The 20,738-nt window shown below is 42.8% G+C and overlaps 1 protein-coding gene and 1 long non-coding RNA gene across 3 annotated transcripts in view; one reads left to right on the forward strand and one right to left on the reverse strand.

Annotated features, from left to right (window-relative positions):
• The first annotated feature begins 11,151 nt into the window (after positions 1 to 11,151).
• On the forward strand, positions 11,152 to 12,184 carry LOC310874384. The gene is made up of 3 exons (XR_014570563.1): positions 11,152 to 11,185; positions 11,262 to 11,326; positions 11,373 to 12,184. It is a non-coding gene; the product is annotated as an uncharacterized lncRNA (long non-coding RNA).
• Positions 11,608 to 20,738, reverse strand: part of col1a2 (collagen, type I, alpha 2) — a 32,688-nt gene continuing 23,557 nt past the window's right edge. Inside the window, exons 37-48 of one of the 2 annotated variants that reach the window (XM_083787117.1) lie at positions 20,604 to 20,711; positions 20,042 to 20,149; positions 19,492 to 19,545; positions 19,077 to 19,184; positions 18,617 to 18,670; positions 18,368 to 18,475; positions 17,881 to 17,934; positions 17,077 to 17,184; positions 16,079 to 16,328; positions 15,404 to 15,588; positions 14,534 to 14,776; positions 11,608 to 13,213 (exon numbers count right to left, since the gene is read on the reverse strand). In XM_083787117.1, coding sequence (XP_083643243.1) covers positions 13,067 to 13,213; positions 14,534 to 14,776; positions 15,404 to 15,588; positions 16,079 to 16,328; positions 17,077 to 17,184; positions 17,881 to 17,934; positions 18,368 to 18,475; positions 18,617 to 18,670; positions 19,077 to 19,184; positions 19,492 to 19,545; positions 20,042 to 20,149; positions 20,604 to 20,711 — 1,527 coding nt within the window. In that variant the 3' untranslated portion in view covers positions 11,608 to 13,066. The remainder of the gene's footprint in view (positions 13,214 to 14,533; positions 14,777 to 15,403; positions 15,589 to 16,078; positions 16,329 to 17,076; positions 17,185 to 17,880; positions 17,935 to 18,367; positions 18,476 to 18,616; positions 18,671 to 19,076; positions 19,185 to 19,491; positions 19,546 to 20,041; positions 20,150 to 20,603; positions 20,712 to 20,738) is intronic. The other variant, XM_083787118.1, reaches the window with a different exon arrangement.

Genomic DNA, 20,738 nt, shown 5'->3' on the forward strand with positions numbered 1-20,738 from the left:
CCCTCTTGCCGCCTGCTGTTAGTTTCAGCAGCTGCTTAACCTGTGATTATTCGTCTATTGAGTTGACCAATGATGACCAATGACCATATGCACACCGGGGCCATGCCATTAAGTTAATGGCAGGGTGCATGGTAACTATAGCTCTGACATTTCGAAAGAAAGAATACGTCTGGGCACCGTTTTGAAAGCTCCCCAAAATATATTTTATTTATCAATGTAACAGTGTTATATAATTACACAAAACATGATACAAATACCGGTAAGTTCTTAATTCTCCATGGTTCATGTGTGATGGGTATTTTCTTAATTATGATTTATTGTTTCATAATTTTATGTTCACATATAATTACTATGTTAAAAAATATGTAAATCTTCTTGTATCTGGTGCACAGGACTGCCCTGTCACCCAGTGACAGGGCGTGTGTATTAATATTTGCGTGTGTATTCATTCCACTATCTGCTGTCACCCACTCCAGATTGTCCATTGTACCAAAGGGAAATAAGATTAAATGGAAAACAACATGACAACAACGTTGCTCTTAAAGATGAGGATAAACATGGGATAAACATACACTCCCACCCCATGAGATGAGTCATCAACAGAATCCTAATCACGGGACGTGATTAAAGTAAAAAACAGGATTCAGACGATCGGACGCCCATGACAGCCTGATGACACCTCACTCTGATGGGACCTTTCAACCTATTGAAATGTGACAGCTGAATCCTGATCTATGACATATTTTTCAGTATATATTTTTGTGCAAAAATGATGTGACTTTCATTCCGAGCACTTAGGAGAATTCCCTCTCCTCTATTATTTACATTTGTACACACTCTGGATCTGAAGAAAAACGAACTAAAGATAACTTAGAAACACTTTAAGAGCTTGTGTCTTGTGTCAAAATCCTTTCAGTTCTTTTGCAATACTCTAGAGTTCATCTTTTGGGTTTTGATACTTTGGGTTCTCACTTTTCCAGTGAAGATTTATAAGGTTGAGGTATCTGGTCTCTTTGGCTATTTTAATAGCCTCACTCAAAGTATCAAAACCCACTGATTGTGACTGTAGGTCGAAGATTACTATGAATACCATTCCGTCGCTCCGTCAGTCACACCTATGATCCATCACACCTCTCGACATCACACCATCATAATTATATGGCCGTCAGTCCCTCACGCCTCATGACGCCTCGTGATATATAGATCTGCATATATGGAGCTTCAAAACTGGAGCTGACCTGTTCTGACATTCCATTATTTTGATTCTCCCCCACCCGTCTTTCCTCTCCGATGTCTCTCTTTTGACTGATACCTGTCCATTCAAACTCTAGATGGGCCTGCCGCAAAGTTATTAGTGCAACCGGCGAAAACTAGAGTTCTCAACAGGCCCGAAAATTAGGGCCTGGGCCCTCATCAAACCCTTTACACTCAAGACACTGCCCCCGCTGCCACCATTAGATCTTTGGCACATATGGAGCTGACCTGTTCTGACATTCCATATGTTGATCTGACCTCATCAAATCCTGTACGCTGAATACACGCTCCATATATGGCCAGTACAGAATGTATTCCATATTTATGTTGATCTGACGCCCCATGCCCAGCAATCTGTAATTCACAGTCCCCTCCCTCGTCATTTGGGCTCCTAATAACTGATATACATCTCTTATTCTTATAGGTATGCTTATTTTAGACTGGATGCGGGGGCCACCAGCGCAAATGGCCATGCTGGAACTTATGGCCTGCAAGTGTGTATGGACCTGCAAGCTTTCAGATTGCTTCTGCATTGCCAACAAATTAAAGTGCACAGAAATGTGCAAGCTACAAACCTGCAGCAATCAGAAGGAAGAGGAGGAAGATGAAATGAAACTGATTGATTATGCATAGGAGGCCTTTGCTATGTTTCACCAGTTTCAATTGAAACAGGCCTCCACCCTCAGGGGGGCCTCCAAGCTCCGACTAACCGTCAGGTGCCCCCCCCCCCCCCTCTCTCTCTCTCTCTCTCTCTCTCTCTCTCTCTCTCACTCACTGCCTTACTCTCTCCCACAATGTTAAGTTACACTTATTTCCTGTTAATAGCCTGTGTAAAATGTGCGCCATTGAGGTAAAGGGGAGTCACTTTATTGTGAAGGGACGACAGGATGTTGTTGCTGTGTAATTGTCGAGAGTAATGGCTGCGCACGATATTAAACAGTCAAAACTATATTTGTATCAATACACCTGTATCAACAGAATAATTATGTCATAGGTAGCCTATGGAGGCCTCATATTTGGTCTTGAAACGGGCCTCCAGATTGCTAAGGCCGCCCCTGTGATTATGTGATGATAATGATGAAGATGTGAATACTGAAGAATTGATATTGATATGACAGTGATGATTATGGTGATGTTCATTGATTAAAGTGAGTGAAAGACAGATACTTCTTAATTTTTCCCTCTGTATGACATGTTTTATTCAAAAAACAGTTAGGCAATTTTACATTCTGTGAATCTATGGTTGGTGTCTTTGAAGACTGATAACTGCAACTAAGCTACCACTTGGGAACTGCTATCATGTTGAAATATTATCTAGGGATATAGACCTTTGAAGAAAAAACATGATAGCATTTTTCACCTTGAATGTCCCTCACTAGTGAAAATTCAATCAATTATACTCTAATAATGCTACCCATGGTTCACCCTGCAGCAACAGCATCACATTGCAGATACCAAGTTACCAGCATGGCTAAATAAGCTAGACTAATATCACACAACAAAATTTGTTTTTGCCAACGGCTGATTCGGTCTGGCTTATTAGCCAGGCTACCAAGTTACAGCAATGACACTACTGAGGTCTAGGATATCGGTACCACATTTGTCATGGTATGTGTGAGTCAAGTCAACTGTATGACCACAGTGGAAAAGAACATGGCGTGACATAATTGTTAAAGAGGGCAGAACTGGTAAATAGTTATATTTTTTTGTCAGTTGAGAGAAAGTGTTTCAAAGTGTCAAACTACAATAATAACTAAATCATAATAACACTCAACAAGCATAATTCATGGAACTGGGGGGGGGGCACTGGGGGGACACTGGGGAGGCATTGGGGGCACTGTGGTGGGCACTGGGGAGGCACTGGGTGGACACTGGGGAGGCATTGGGGGCACTGGGGTGGGCACTGGGGAGGCACTGGGGAGGCACTGGGGGGACACTGGGGGGGCACTGGGGAGGCACTGGGGGGACACTGGGGGAGCACTGGGGAGGCACTGGGGGGACACTGGGGGGGCACAGGGGAGGCACTGGGGGGCACTTGGGGGGCACTGTCTGGGGAGGCACTGGGGGACTTCAGTGCACTGTACTTACATATAAGTACAGTGCAAGAAATGAGTGCATTCGCCATGTATTAGATAGAAGGATGCCTGATCTAACCACTCCTAGATTTTCTCCAGTATATCCTATTGTTATAGGATTTTGGTTTATTTAGCCTTATTGGGCTTTGTTTAGGGTTAATTCGCTGGTTTTATGACCAGCTCGTGGCTTCCTGTGAGGTTTAGGTTTAGTGTTGGAATTTAGGTTTACGTATTTGGTCTATTATTTAAAACTATAGATATTTTTTTGTTATTTGTGTTTTTAGTGTTTTAATGAAAAAAATTATCCCCCAGGCTTTTCTAAGTAACATTTAAATTTCAAGGTGTCCCTGTCATATTTTTCTCTTTTGTTTCCTGGGTCATGTTCCTAATGGCCCATTTGGTATCAGTGACACCTCTTGCTTCGTGTCCCCTGTTGGCTTGGTGTGGAATGTGCTAATGTGTAAAATATCCTGGCTCGTGGAGTGTCCTGTCCGAGCAGATATTGTTGTTGTTTGGCGTCTATGTGCTTATTTTTTCTCAGTCTGTTTATTATGGCTTTGGCCTTTACAGCCATGTGTTTGTAAATTGCCTATAATGATCCTGATTGCTGATCTGTCTCTCCCCTTCAAACAGGTACAGTCCTTTATCTGCTGGCTTGATTACAATCTGTTTGTTGTTTGCTAGTTCCCTCAGTGCTTTAGCTTGTATACTGTACCAAGCCGGAACACAATCAATTGATTGATCATTAAAATGAACATGCTCTAAACTTGCACGAGGCCCACCCATTTGACCACTGTCTGAGCCTATTGGCTGCCCTGGTCAGATGGGTGGGCCATGAACACTTTTGAGGTTTTCAAGTGCGCCCTGATCCAGAAAAGGTTGATAGTTTATTATTATAGGCTCCTTCTTCTTCATCGCTTTGGAAAGGTAGTAGGTTATTTGCGTCCATATACTGTAGGTCTCTAAACACTTAACAGTGTGAACAGGCCCACTGTATGTTGAATTACTATTCAACAACATTTGATGACAGCAAAACAGTACACTTCTTGGCTCTGTCAAAATCATTGTGCCGTCCAATAAACACAGAAGCTGTCTTGTGGGGTCAGAACTATATGTGGTCTTGTCTACCTGTCCACTTTTTCCTCTCTCTCGCACACACGCACGTACCAGACTAAATGTTGGTGTCTAACGTTTCCATATACAGTAGGTGCACCGGCATATCATTTAGGTGCACCCACACGTATACACACACAAGACACAAGACACACTATGTCCATGTCCAATGGCATTAATTTAATGCTATTGACAAGGAATGGCCAGTTTTGAGTGTTTATGTAAACACAAACATTGAATGATGATAAGAGCACCCCTCACTTCACACACGTGTGATTATGTTATAGTCGTTTGTGTGCCAGTTCCCACCTGATGTTGTGCGGGAGTCCTGACTGCTCCAGACCGTAGCGAGTAAGCGCTAGCTTGCACAGCATCTTCAGGCTAGGACTTAAGTGTAAGATATGTAAGATGGATTGCGCCTGAGTTGTGTGTCCAAAGAGGACGACACGATCTCCCACCACGCAACCGCAAATATTAGACATCCGATCTGGACCATTCCCCTTGACCTCGACCTTCTTCCAGGAGAAGGTCTCTGGAATGAATCTCCACAGATCATTGAAGCGCCGGCGCCAAAAGCTGCCGAATATGTAGAGCTCTCCATTGTAGGCAAACGCTGCATGACTCCCAAGTTCTTGTGGATGAATACGTGCAGCCAATACGTGCAGCCAAGAGTCGGTCTCTGTGTCAAACACTCTGATGTTGTGGTTCTGGCCAGTTCGACCCCCAACTACAAACATCTTTGTCCCTATGGTGGTGGCAGAATGATATAATGAAGCAGGTGGCAGCGTGCCACTGGTATCAATTAAAGTCCAGACCATCGCGGCGGTGTCCAACTTTCGGATGTCATTAGTGCATCCAGTCTGCGGATTGTATCCCCCATGGATATACATGACCTTCCCCAAGACACAGGCTGAGTGATACCACTTCCCCTGTGGAACAGTCCCATGGATTCTGGGCAAGAACCATCTGTGGGTCTCGACATCGAATGCGTAAAGAACGTTCTCCCAGTAGTGTCCCGCAACTTCAACCATTCTATCATCCTTCTGTATTCTCTTAGAATTCACCATCCCTCCCCAGATGTAGACGGTATCTTCTATCAGTGCAGCTGTGTGTCCCTGGCGCTTGGAGGGGACCTCAAGGGGATGTTCTCCCCTTCCATATGTCACAGGAGGAAACCTCACCCAGCATAAAGACACTGTGTTGAAGATCTGCACTTCAATCTGATCCACGTCGTACGGCTCCCCCTGGAACTGTCCAAATTGGTAAACCTTGTGACCCACTGGTATAGCAGCAAACGAACTTCCATGAAGTGGTCTCTGGCAATATGTCATGGCGTCCGTACAGCACATCATCTCTCTCTCTCTCTCTCTCTCTCTCTCTCTCTCTCTCTCTCTCTCTCTCTCTCTCTCTCTCTCTCTCTCTCTCTCTCTCTTCCCCTTTGTTCTTCTGAGGTTCGGGTGGGCGGGATCAGAACTGATTTCGAGTGAGCCGTTGATGATGTGGGGTCTGGCTTTCAGAACACAGAAGGCCTCTGTGGCAGTATGAAATGCAATTTGTATGGCATACACTCTACTTGCGGAGCCCTCAATATATAAACGTCCTTGAATGTGCATGTCTGCTAAATTATATAGGGTGAGCCCCGATGTCACAGACGACACAAACCGTTGGCATGCGTATATGTACTCTACGTGTGTGACAACGCCGATTTGCGCAGGAGTTCTTACACTTTTCTCTTTTAAACGGCACCAAAACATTTCTAATGCTAATGGCAAGTTGATGACTTATACCACATCCAACACTAAACTGGACAAATTTGACTTATATACTTACGATTACAATGTGGAATGTAATGTCTCGAATTAACGAATGAATTACTGGATGCTTTTACATACAGAGAGCGAGAGAGAGAGAGAGAAAGAGAGAGTAATATACTATTATGTCAACGGAAATGCAGTGATGCATCATCGGCGTCAAATTAAATAACGTTTAGAGGCCGACAGATTGTTACAGTGTGCCTCTGTGCGTGTTTGTCTCTGTGCTATGTGTCACCAGAGTCCCTGTGCATGCTGCCAGTAGGCTACATACTGTATAATATTTAACTTTAATCATATAACGGAAGTCAATGGGTCTCTGAAACCAAGCCCGAATTTGGAGTCGTATGTCACGTCACCGATATGTTGCACTCAACATTTCCAAGTGGGCCTTGTTCCAGAAAAGGCTAAGAACCGCAGTCATAGACGGCTGACGTCACTCACAGGCTGTTCTGATGAGGTCCAAGATCCACATCCACATGGGAACCACGCTCTTCTGATTTTATCTGTTGGCCTATTTAAAAAATATTTGCAGAATGTGTGTGTAGAGTACATACACGCTACTATGCAAGTTGTGACAGTTATAAGTAAAGGCTTTTAAGCCAATGTCTTCTAAGTGCAATCTAATGCAACGTTTGACAGGGTTATTTATACTGACGATGATGCTATTCACAGACACATCCAAGTGACACATGAATATGCATTTAAGTTCCGGAGAACAGCTTGAAAAGACTCTTGCAGCCACAAACATTTCACTGTCTTGCACTGCACCATCTAGGCCTTTTTGAGTAAAATTCTCATGGCATCGTTATATGCTGCTTGAAGTTTCTGAATACTTGCTTTTTTGTAGCTTGACCACAAGTGGGCAGTGTAGAGTGGTGTACAGTATAAGCTCTAAATAGAGTCATCTTAACTGCTTCTGAACACATGTATGCTGAACATGCGTGCGAGGGTGTTCGCCTGTGCATACTGTACATCCTACGACACTGTCTGTGTATATCATCATCATCTGTCAACTGTTCTGTAATGAAATGTCCAAGATATTTGACTTTACTTTGTTATCATAATCATAAAACCAGTAAAACACAATCCAAGGATTTACACTGGCATATTTAAGACGTTCAGCAGCAATGCCATCTAGGCCACTGGCCTTATTATTAGAGAGATTATTTGCTTTAACACCCCCTGTGTTGTAATAACCATCATCACTCCTGACGTTGTCTGATTGATACAGTTCACTTTGGACACAGTTGAAAAGGTTACTATATAGTGCTTGCGCCATACCTCCGCTATTTTGTGCCCAATGATGTTCCATCTACAGAGCATGGCAATGATGCTTTACTTTTATTTAAAAGTCTCACTTCTTTTATACCAGAAGTCAATAACGTCGTTATTTAATAGTTTCTTTGCGATGGAGTCAGCCCTCATGGTTTGTTCATTTTTATAAATGAATCTCACAGCATACTTAAACCTGGCATGGGTGAGCTTTTTGTGCTCAAGCTCCCGCCCTTGTCTAGGCCTACCGGCCCTGTCCCAGGATTTATAAGCTTCCCGGGCTTCTGCATGATGCTTAGCTACAACCTCATTCCAACCAGGTCTGATGTTATATACACTATTCTTTTTAGACTTGTCTTGTCTTGGTCTACAGCAGGGGTGCCCACACTTTTTTTTACTTGAGAGCTACTTGCTAAATGACCAGCATTTTTGATCTACCCACCAAAAATGATATTATCCCATTGCTGAAAATAGTTTAAATCTACCTGTGGGGGCTTGTGTGTGTGTGTGTGTGTGTGTGTGTGTGTGTGTGTGTGTGTGTGTGTGTGTGTGTGTGTGTGTGTGTGTGTGTGTGTGTGTGTGTGTGTGTGTGTGTGTGTGTGCGTGCGTGCATCTTTGTGTGTGTACCTTAGACAGGCCCGAGTGCATGTCAAATATGAACACAAAAATTGGTGTCCCCAAGTTTGTATGCTTATAGGGTTAGGTTAAACATCTATCCATTAGGTTAGATCAGTTATAGTGTGTGTTAGATTTAACATTAGACATCTATCTATTATGTTAGATCAGTTATAGTGTGTGTGTGTTAGTTTTAACATTAGACATCTATCCATTAGGTTAGATCAGTTATAGTGTGTGTTAGATTTAACATTAGACATCTATCTATCCATTAGGTTAGATCAGTTATAGTGTGTGTTAGGTTTAACATTAGACATCTATCTATTATGTTAGATCAGTTATAGTGTGTGTGTGTTAGTTTTAACATTAGACATCTATCCATTAGGTTAGATCAGTTATAGTGTGTGTTAGATTTAACATTAGACATCTATCTATCCATTAGGTTAGATCAGTTATAGTGTGTGTTAGGTTTAACATTAGACATCTATCCATTATGTTACATCAGTTATAGTGTGTGTGAGTGGGTGTGTGCATGCATTAATTGCATTATGCACTTTGAATATGCCACTCACTTTGAATACAGATTTGAATAACGTACGGTTTGTAAGACTGGAATGCTGTGTTATTCTGAATGGTGCAGACAACACAACACCCATGTAATGGAATATTCATATTAGCATATAGTTGCACTTCATGTGTCCTTCATATCCTTCGGTTTCTTGTTCTTCCATTTTGGATGACTGGTAGATGAATGTTGGTTTTTGCCGAATGTTCCCCTATTTTTAAGACATGCCGACAATAAAGATGCAAGGCTGCTGCGGTTAAACTAACAATCCAGATTTTGTGGTGGTATACACTTCCAGCACGTGGCGTTCGTAATTTGTCGAAAACAAAGTATTGCATTGTGGGTTTGAGGCAGGTCCCTTTTGATGTAAATCAATCAAGTCACCTTAATTCAAGTGCAGGCATATGCCAATTTTTTTTTTTTTGTATTTCATTTAAATTATTTATATCTTAGGCCAGGGGCATGTCATGTGGTCTACCTGCACAGCCTTTGTGATCTTTTGGGTTCCCCAATTAATTTTCCTCAAGGGCCATATTTTGACTAGGGTACCAGGCTGGGGGCCGAGTCCGAACGCGTCCTGTAAAACTAACGTCCATAATAGTATCATGGTTAGTATCATGTCAGTATCATGATTAGTATCATGTCAGTATCATGTTTAGTAATAGTATCATGGTCAGTATCATGGTTAGTATCATGTTTAGTAATAGTATCATGGTCAGTATCATGGTTAGTATCATGGTTAGTATCATGGTTAGAGGTCGAGGTCTTCCCCTGAAAATTCATTTTCAGGGCAAGACCCCATTTGAAAAGGATGCCCACTTTGCCCAGTTTGACATGGATAGGCTACTGACCCCCATTTAATGCCATTTATTTATTTATATTTTTTAATTCTTCCAGGGGCCACAAGGGGGCGCTCCTATTGGGAAACCCATACTACTTTCATGCAGAGCACCCACTATACATTCATACATAAGACACAGGGCTCGCCTAGCAGCGAAAATATATGAAACGGGTCTCAGGTCTTAACACTTTACTGCGCAGCCCTCCAGGACAGAAGGTGGTGCCAGAGAAATCCGCAAAAAAAGGCCTAACAGACGGTCACTTCCACCAGCCCTGGAAGTGGTCAGTCCTGTAAAACTAACGTCCACCCCAGTCATTACGGTCTTGCACCTCCCGATATCGTGGAACTCTTAGACCAATCTCACAGCACCAGGTCACTCAGATCTGACAGTCAGCTGTATACATGAAGCTGTAGGCTACATGAAGACTACACTGTCTAGCGCAGTAAGGATGTGTAACAGTGCCTTTACTATGCAGGCACGAAAAACCCACCTTTTCACTGTAGTCAGGACTCCATGTTCACTTGTTGTGAGCTTCTTCGTTGTCTGGTCCTATATGTTTTTCCTCTTGTATCCTTCTTTTCTCTTTCTTCGGAATGTGTGCCCCGGGCCAGTGTCACTAGAAATCCAATCCCAAACCTATGAACCTATGTCAGTATCATGGTCAGTATCATGCTAGTATCATGGTTAGTATCATGGCAGTATCATGTCAGTATCATGTTAGTATCATGTCAGTATCATGTCAGTATCATGGTTAGTATCATGGTTAGTATCATGGTCAGTATCATGTCAGTATCATGGTTAGTATCATGTAAGTATCATGGTCAGTATCATGTTAGTATCATGGTCAGTATCATGGTCAGTATCATGTCAGTATCATGGTTAGTATCATGGTCAGTATCATGTCAGTGTCATGGTTAGTATCATGTTAGTATCATGGTCAGTATCATGTCAGTATCATGTCAGTATCATGGTCAGTATCATGGTCAGTATCATGTTAGTATCATGTCAGTATCATGGTCAGTATCATGACAGTATCATGGTTAGTATCATGGTCAGTATCATGTTAGTATCATGGTTAGTATCATGGTCAGTATCATGTCAGTATCATGGTTAGTATCATGGTCAGTATCATGTTAGTATCATGTCAGTATCATGGTCAGTATCATGACAGTATCATGGTTAGTATCATGGTCAGTATCATGGTTAGTATCATGGTTAGTATCATGGTCAGTATCATGGTTAGTATCATGTTTAGTAATAGTACCATGGTCAGTATCATGGTCAGTATCATGGTTAGTATCATGGTTAGTATCATGGTTAGTATCATGGTTAATAATAGTATCATGGTTAGTATCATGTCAGTATCATGTTTAGTAATAGTATCATGGTCAGTATCATGATTAGTATCATGTTTAGTAATAGTATCATGGTCAGTATCATGGTTAGTATCATGGTTAGTAATAGTATCATGGTTAGTATCATGTCAGTATCGTGATTAGTATCATGTCAGTATCATGTTTAGTAATAGTATCATGGTCAGTATCATGGTTAGTATCATGTTTAGTAATAGTATCATGGTCAGTATCATGGTTAGTATCATGGTTAGTATCATGGTTAGTAATAGTATCATGGTTAGTATCATGTCAGTATCATGGTTAGTATCATGTCAGTATCATGTTTAGTAATAGTATCATGACAGTATCATGGTTAGTAATCATGTCAGTATCATGGTTAGTAATAGTATCATGACAGTATCATGGTTAGTAATAGTATCATGTCAGTATCATGGTTAGTAATAGTAACATGTCAGTATCATGGTTAGTAATAGTATCATGGTTAGTACGATATAAGTATCACGGTCAGTGTCAGATCACCTAACTCCTAACTCCTAACTCAAATCATCTAACTCAGTTATTATCTATGAAGTTTCGAGGGAGGGTGAGCTCCAAAAGTGGTCTTAGTTTCAGTAATGTCAGTTTACTAAATTCTGAAATAATACCAACGTTGTGTTATTGCCCAGAGTGTAGGTGCATGCATCACTGCACTTCAAGCCTTGATCCAAATCACACCAATTTATTTGGATGCAAAAGCTGTATTATGCAAGGAAAGCAAAACAAAACAAGAGGACACATATTTACAAGAAACATTGGAAGTTAGTAATCAGACATTGGCATGGACAGTGTAAACAGAGTTGTACTGTACATATATTTGATGTACTGCTCAAGAGAAAAAAAAAATAGGAATTGAAATTGAAATATGGATGTGCTTCCAACAATAGATGTTCCAGTCAAAAGATATGTAAAACCATTTGCCAAACCATAGACAGTAACCAAAAGATGGTGACAATTGATCAACTCTAACCTGAATTAATGCTGTAATCCAAACAGGAAAGCACTTACGTCACTAAATGGTGTGTTTTGGAACATTGGACATGCTTTATTTCAGAACTTTTCACAATTTATTTAAACATCTCACATATACAAAATAGGTACAATAAACTTTGTGGTGTTCAGGTGTTGTCTTTTTTGAGAGGGAGGGAGAGAGCGTGAGAGAGAGAGATAGAAAGAGAGAGAGAGAGAGAGAGAGAGAGAGAGAGAGAGAGAGAGATAGAGAGACGCAAAAAAGAGAAGAGAATCCATTCAGAATTGGATGAAATATGTGCTGTCAGTTTGAACACTGGATGTGGAACTTGAAGAGCAAAAAGCCTGAACAGAGAGAAAAAAACCTTCAAGACAAATTTTGAACAAATCTAAACAAAACAAAAACCAGACATCGGGAACATGTCCACCTGCTTGAAATGGGGGATCATCGGGGTTGGGGACCTGTGCACGACTCTTCTAGAAGTCAATACAAATCAATACAAAGTGGTTTCCTCCACAGCTGCATAATATAGCACCATAGATTTCTGCTTCAAGTAAAGCCTAAGTTAGACTTTGTCGCATGAATGTGCTGTTCGCCGAAAATGAACATATTTCATGAGAACACCGCTGTCATGCAAAAAAAAGAAGTTTAAATTAGGCTTAAAAAGAACCTTCTGATACAGGGCAATATCTTGAAGCCTTAGCATTCATAACACGTTGGTTGTGGACCCATGTTATGTCGATAGTATTTTCTTAGTACAGGCATGAGGTAGCTTAAACCTTTTTTTTCGTGGAAATTGTGGTTCTAAACCTCCTCCGTTGGAAGATATACAAAGACCACAAAGTGATGCATACTTTCAGCGTTTTTATTCACACTTCTTTTATTTTTTACAAAAGGATGACATGTCGTCCCAACAAGGTGTTATCCCGCGTCCCTTTGGGTGGCTGTATTAATTTGCATTGCACAAACGTTCCTTTCAGTCCTTTCAGTCCTTTCCGATAGTTGCCCAGCTTAAGCAAGTGGATGTGCAGAGAGAGAGAGAGATCAGCATTCAGTACAAAAACAACACGGAAAGAAGGGGCAGGGATTTGGATTTTTTTTCTTTCTTTCTCTCTTTTTTTTTTGGGGGGGGGTGTTAATTTATCATGAGTCTATTTATTTGAAACAGACTGGGCCAATGTCCAAACCAAACTCCTGGTCAGCGCCTCCAATGTCCAAAGGTGCAATGTCAAGGATGGGCAGGCGAGATGGTTTATTCGTTCTGTACTCGATGACTGTCTTGCTCCATTCACCAGTGTGTCTCTGTGGAGGGAAAGGAAGACATTTTGTTTTTCACAATAGTGCACTTTGTAGCCTGTCAAATCAACATACTGTACATGCTAATACATTTGTATGTAGTTCCATGAGTCAAGACTGTGTTTTTCCCCATCTCAACAATATATGTATTCAAAAATATCCAAATGTCTTAAAAGAAAAGAGGACTGGGAGAATGAAGCATTTACACGCCCCCCAAAACAAGTCCTCAACACACAATCTCACACCTAATATCTGCTGCCGGAGAAAAGCTGACAGTGGTTTCTGTCTCGGTTTCTTACAAATTATGATGGCAACGTTCAACTTATATGATATAAACAATCATAATTCATTAAGTCTTAATAATATTAATATTATAAAATGTACAGATACTGATACAGATTCTGCATGGCGTGGTTCTACAGAAACAAGTGACGACAGACACACTAGGCCCGAATACCTATGAGCAGCTCACACATGGGACAGTCTGGCAAGACTTATCAGAGACTTGACACACATTTGCCTTTTGAAGTGTGTGACCACCAAAGCATGCTTTGTTGTATGTATTGTTTTCCTTGTTTTAAAGTGTTTGTGTTCTTATGAAGTGTTTTCTTTTTAAGCCCAATGACTACAGTTCAAAATACTAATATGTATTAGTATTAATTCATGTCCACTATCTCTATAACTGTTGGGAGGAAAGCACCTAATTCCAATTTTGAGGTTTTTACATCTGTATTTAGAAAATATTGAACCAATGAAAAGTAGTAAAAAGCGCTTCGGACAAAACCTCTTAACTCCATTGGACCCTCAAACTGTCTGCTAAAGCAATTAACTCCACCACCTCTCCCCGTCTCATGATAGTAATTGACAATATAAGTCACACAACACCAACTTTGATGAGGCAGCATAATTGCTTTGTTTTCAAAATACAGGGTTTTCTTCATCTCCTGAAAAATGTTTTATTCTTTCAGGAAATGAAAAATGGACATTACGGAGTTAGGCCGTTTCTTCCCCGACAGCAGAGATATACTATTTAACCCATTCTGGGCAGGAACCCCTTTTGCAAACAGTTGCTCTTTTGGGAAATGAGTGCAGCTAGGCCACTTATATAGCCTCCCACACCTGTGCATGGCCAGGGAACAACCTGCCATTCAATCAGGCTTGATTGGATTGATGAGCCTCTCCATGAGCCTTTTGACAGTGTTAGCATTATGCTATGCTTTAGCTATTGAAAAATAGCAGACCTACAAGCTCATAGCGCGCTCTAGCTATTTTTGAAAAATCCACCCCACAGTCGTTTGTTTCCCACAGTTAGGCCTCTGTACTCACAGTGCAGCCATCCTCCAGCACGGAGAAGGTGAAGCGGCTGTTTCCCTCGGCTCTCAGCTCCACGTCGTTGGAGCCCTGGAGCAGCACGGCCTTCTTCAGGTTGCCGCTCTCGCCGTCCATGTACGCCACGCTGTTCTTGCAGTGGTACGTGACGTTCTGGCTGGCCTGGTTGGACAGCAGGCGCATGAAGGCCAGCTGCGTGGCCATGCTCTGGGGGCTCAGGGTCTCGTCGTTGTAGGCGAACTGTGCAGGGGAAGGCAGAAGAGATAAGCTCAACATTAATGTTTAAATATTGTTTTTTGTTTTCATTTATTTTTGATTGTGACAGGGAGGATGACTGATTTAAGCAGTCACACCTGGCCTGAGTCAAACTAGGACTGGACTCAGAGCTGGGTGTGGCTGCGCACCTGTTGTGCATCATGGACTTGATCAAGGCACAACAGGATAAATCAGTCACCTCCACTAGTATTGTGAAGTTGTGATGCTTTCAAATGGTTATGCCCTGGCTTAAGAGGAATAAAACAGCCGACTTGAGAACAACTGCCTGTGTCGTGTCCTTCTGTACCCTGGGTTGTGACTAGCTTTGTCACAGACACATTTTATATTATTATTATTATTATTATTATTTATATTATATAATGTATATAGTTGGCTTGGCTGTATGTGTAAGTACGTTTGCCCATTTGAACAGGAGAGGAAATGTAGGTATGTGTGGTAATGGATTTAAAGAAATGTCAACTCTGTCAGATTATGGCTAGCCAATCAGTGAATGTATACTGTTAAGAGATTAGCCAATCAATCTGCTCCCTGTTTGTGTGTGTGTGTGTGTGTGTGTGTGTGTGTGTGTGTGTGGGGGGGGGGGGGTCTCACCTCAGTGCCGCCATTGATGGTCTCTCCGAACCAGACGTGCTTCTTGGCCTGAGTGGTTCTGTACCAGTTCTTCTGGGAGATGCTCTTGGGCTGTGCAGAGATGCAAGTCTCACGGGTGGCGAAGTTGCAGAAGACCTTGATGGCGTCGGAGCTGCAGCCCTGGTTGGGGTCGATCCAGTACATTCCTATACAGAGAAGACAGAGGGGGATAGGGGAAAAATCAGTTTTTGGCACACTATACACATTTGTGTAAGCACTCTAGGGTTGTCCCGATCCGATCACGCGATCGGAAATCGGGGGGCCGATCGCGTCCTTTTCAAACGATCGGAATCGGATCGGGAGAAAAGAAACGTGATCGGGGACGTCCCTAGTATCAATATCATATCCATATCGTGATATTAGACTGGGTATTGTCTGTGATTTTGAATATTATCGAGAGGGAGTCGGGACATCCCTAACCCATTCTGACCTGAGATCAGATTCTAAAAACGTCTTCTACATCCTGACAATTTTCTGAACAAGCTTTGTTTCTATGTCAGTCGCTCTTCGATTTTTCAAAAACAGCAGACCTACAAGCTCGTAGCGCGCCACTCGGTGGCGCGCTACGAGCTTGTAGATCTGCTATTTTTCAACAGCTAAAGCATATAACATAATGCTTTAACACCACTCTCTTACCACTGGTCCACTCGGGGTGGCCGAGCTTGATGTCGCGGCAGGTGCGGGCGGGGTTCTTCCTGGAGCCCTCGGGCGTGAGCAGGTTCTCGATCTGGGAGTTGAGGGACTTGATGGTGGCGTCCACCTCGTAGTCCTTGGCTCTCAGGGCGCCGGGCGCGTCAGCCCGGTACTCGTCGTAGCCTCCGGAGACGTCGTATCCGCCACCGGCGGGGCCAGCGGGTCCGGGAAGACCGGGAGATCCGGGAGGACCCTGAGGGTGGTGGTCAGGGCACACGGCAAGGTTTAAGGCCGGAGCGAACAACACATGGTAATACATCAAATACATATAAATAGTCATCGACGGATCATAAGCAAGCTAAGAACCTAACATCCGTCTAACAGCAGTAGATCTGTACAATGAAACGATGAGTATTGTAACAGTCAGTATGCAGTGCCAGTTGGTGCCACAGGGTGGTGCACTGCTGCCTTTTGTTTTGCTGTGTGTAAAAGATCTGACGTCACTTCCACTATATGCCGTGAACTATGTTAGCGCGCAGTATGACTGTATGCTCCGTTCACCTTTTGTTTATATATTAGTTCTGTCTGCCGTGAGACCTGGCGTAATATGGTCAATACTGAATCAGTGCTCTATTTAGTTGGCTGCCAAATAAACCAGCTTAGTGACATTCATCTGTGTCTGTGTGAAATACCTGGACTGACATCTATTCTGCTGTATCCAGTCCACCATAGTCTACTCCCTGCTCAACACATCACAATATACGCTATAGAGTGCTATGTCTACATAATATGCTATCTAAATTACATAAGTTTAGCCTTTGCAAGCCTAGGGCAAGCGCTACGGGCTAAGACAGAGTCTAAAGAGGTGAGTTTTTCAGACTACCGCGTAAGATTGGGAGAGAGTCTGCAGTTCTTGATTTCAACGGGAAGTTCATTCCATATAGTTTTCCTTGTTATCCTAAGACTAAAGAGACTAGAACAACGTAGAAGTATATACTCACAGCGGGTCCAACGTATCCGTTGGGGCCGCGGGAACCAGGAGCACCGATAGTTCCATGGGCACCGGCTCTACCGTCCTTACCGACGGGTCCATGGGGTCCAGCAGGGCCCTATAGACAGGAGAAGATAAGAGGCAGAAACGGTCTCGTCATCTCATCTCATCTCATCATCAAGCTAAACTTGTCTCATAGCATGTGGCTATAAACAGCCTGATAATCATCATCATCATCAGGGGTCATCGATATGTCTGTCTTATTACTGAATGAAGTATCAATTTTTCTTCAAAAATATGTACGACACGTGTTTACTATATGACACAGTGGCACTAGTGGTTCTCAAATGTTAACTTGACCATTTGTACACTCTCAACGTTACAGACCTGTTATGGTCATTCAGGGCTAAGCTCTTGTGTTCATTCAGGGCTAGCTCTTGTGTTCATTCAGGGCTAGCTCTTGTGTTCATTCAGGGCTAGCTCTTGTGTTCATTCAGGGCTAGCTCTTGTGTTCATTCAGGGCTAGCTCTTGTGTTCATTCAGGGCTAGCTCTTGTGTTCATTCAGGGCTAAGCTCTTGTGTTCATTCAGGGCTAAGCTCTTGTGTTCATTCAGGGCTAGCTCTCTATGTGGTTCCGGTAATGTTATTATTGTCCACTCAGGTTGTATGTCCGTGGGCACAAATGGAATTTAGACAGATGTCCACCACAAGCCAACATGGCGATGACCCCCTGATCATCAGTTGCTTGTGACTGTCACTGACGACATCAGGAGGTGACCGCCGTGATTGTGAGCGAGAGGCGTTTTCTACTCACTCTAGGTCCAGCGGGTCCGGCGGGGCCAGCAGATCCAGAGTCACCGGAAGGTCCCTGTGTGAGGAGAGAAGCGAGACATAGCAGTAGCATTAGCAAAAAGATTGATTGCATTGCCCTATATTGGAACGATCATTTGAAAGTGAACGTGAAAGTGGTTCATTCTGACTTTGGGGGTTTTATAAATATTGAGCCAATGGCAAGTATTTACAAGAGCTTGTGATTAAATCCATTGGAACACAGATTATTGTTTTCAATTTTTTTTTATATATGGCCGAAACGTTGCTGGTTCCCTAAAAAACTATTTCACTGCATTTGACGACAGTGTGCGGGAGTCCCTTCTTTTTCAATTTATTTTGAAAAATAACCGTTTTTAAACATTTTAGATATTTGAGTGTTGTGGTGTTGGGTTATACTTTCTGACTGGGATGTGTTTATTTTGCTCATAATAAACTTCAGTGTGTGAGTGTGTGTGCAAGCAGCCACTCACATTAGGTCCAGGCATTCCCTGGAGACCGCCATGTCCACGAAGTCCCTTCATGCCTCTCTCTCCCTTCTCTCCGGCACCTCCCTTCTCACCACGAGGTCCAGCGGGTCCCTATACAGAACACACACACACACACACACAGCCACACGGTGTGCTCAGACACATGACCAAATTTGGATGACGCATATATGCTATACAAAAAAGTACCAATAGCGCAATGTATGTATATCTTGTATGTGGCGGTAGACTTACAGGTCCACCTCTAGCACCAGCGGCTCCAGCGGGTCCAGCTTGTCCACTTGGGCCCTGGTGGAAGAATCAGGTGATCAGTGGAAAGCGCATGTGGAGGAAACCGTTGACATTAGTTTCTATCGACGCGGTAAACATTAATGTTAATGTGTAACTCTGAGAGGGTACAAAATGTAATATTTATTGAACTCATATTTAATTTAGGTTATATTTGTATATACACTCTCAGTAACAAACATAGCATGACACTATAAACTATAATGTATCTCAAAAACGGATAATGGTTTTATGGATTTATGTTAGCATTATGTCATGCTTTCGCTATTGAAAAATCGAAGAGCGACTGACATAGAAGACATTTTTAGAATCTGATCTCAGGTCAGAATGGAAAACTGTCAGGATGTAGAAGACATTTTTTGAATCTGATCTCAGGTCAGAATGGGTTAAGGTTTGGGTTACTCACAGCCTCTCCACGGTTTCCGGCTCTGCCAGCGCCTCCGGTAGGTCCTGCGGGTCCGGGAGCACCGGCCATTCCCATTGCTCCGCCGGAACCTTGCTCACCACGGTCTCCCTGTGATCACAATTGGGGAGGGGTGAGTTTGGTCAATTGGTTTTGGTCCAACAAAGTGAGCCTAAGTTAATGGTAAGAGGGGTTTGTCTATATAATGTAGGCCTAAAACACGTGTTGTAAGCAGGCCTAAAATGTGTGTGTGTGTGTGTGTGTGTGTGTGTGTGTGTGTGTGTGTGTGTGTGTGTGTGTGTGTGTGTGCGTGTGCGTGTGTGTGTGTGTGCGTGTGCGTTTCTTTATGTCCTCTGATAGCTTAATGACAGTAAAGGTGTGACAATGAAGTTGATTCCGACGAGTTGATTCTGATTACCTTGAATCCAGCAACACCGGGGCGGCCGGGGGGTCCATCGTTACCAGTAGCACCCTGTGGATGGCACACACTTTATTTTAACATTCAGCTCGAGGTTACAATGACAGCAGTTAAATTAACCAACCATTAAAATGTGGAACGCCCCCCACCAACAGTCATTGAGACATGTGAATTCCTTGACTCCTTCAAAACCGCTAAATCTTTACTCTTGAGAGCGTGAAATGAAACCCGTACAGGTCCATTTGATTTCATTTTACGCTCTTAAGCGTAAAACTATTGTTAATTCGTTCATTTACAAGACAAGGATTGTTATTTTCGTTTGCCTGTTATCTCCCATAATGGTACCAACATTCAATACCGCATGGAATTGTGGACAAAACCTTATCCAGTGACAACAAAATATTCTTTAGTTTTGGGGTCTGAGAGGCTATAATCATCAAATGGACTTTGATGAGAAAAGGGTTTTTTAAAACCACTGAGTTACAGGATCTAACAGTGGCTCGGATGACGGCAGCAGGTCTTTGGGGGTGTTGTAACAGCGGGTTCTTACCTCACGTCCAGCCTCTCCCTGGGGTCCGGTCATGCCAGGCATGCCAATGTTTCCAGCGGGCCCACGGGGTCCGGAGGAACCAGCGGGTCCAACTCTACCAGCCTCTCCCTGTTGGATGAAGCACAGACGACCAACAGGGTTCAAGTGCACTGATATGAACCCGACAAGCAGTGGTGGGAAAAAAGTACTCACATTTTGTATACTTAATGACTTGTCTTGTGGTCGGGTCTCTTCTCCACTAGTCCACTCCGTAACATTTTAGTCTATAGTTCTCGTCTGTTATATTGTATATCTCGTCTCAGTCTCGGTCATCATACTGTAGCTTAGCTTTTATTTAGTTGTTGTGTAGTTTTCTTCAGGGAAAAAACCCTTTATTTTGGTCATAGTTTTGGTCAACGAACTCTCAACACTGATGCAGCGCACCTGTTGTACTTACGAGGGCCTGAAGAAGGTCTTTGACCGAAACGTTTGCTTAAATAAGTTTAAAAAGTGTTCATTTTGCAAAGTGCAGAAGGTGTGCGGGTCATTGTGTTACTTTTTTGTGCATTTTCGGAGTACTTACGGGGCCACCAGCACCGCCGGGAACACCGCGATCTCCACGAGCGCCGGGCAGTCCAACGAATCCTCCAGGTCCGAGCTGACCCTGAGGTCCGGGGGTACCAGGAGCTCCCTATACACATAAACAACACCAACAGCA

This window comes from Protomyctophum parallelum (assembly GCF_964188405.1).
Source record: "Protomyctophum parallelum genome assembly, chromosome: 1".
Taxonomy (NCBI): Eukaryota; Metazoa; Chordata; class Actinopteri; order Myctophiformes; family Myctophidae; genus Protomyctophum; species Protomyctophum parallelum.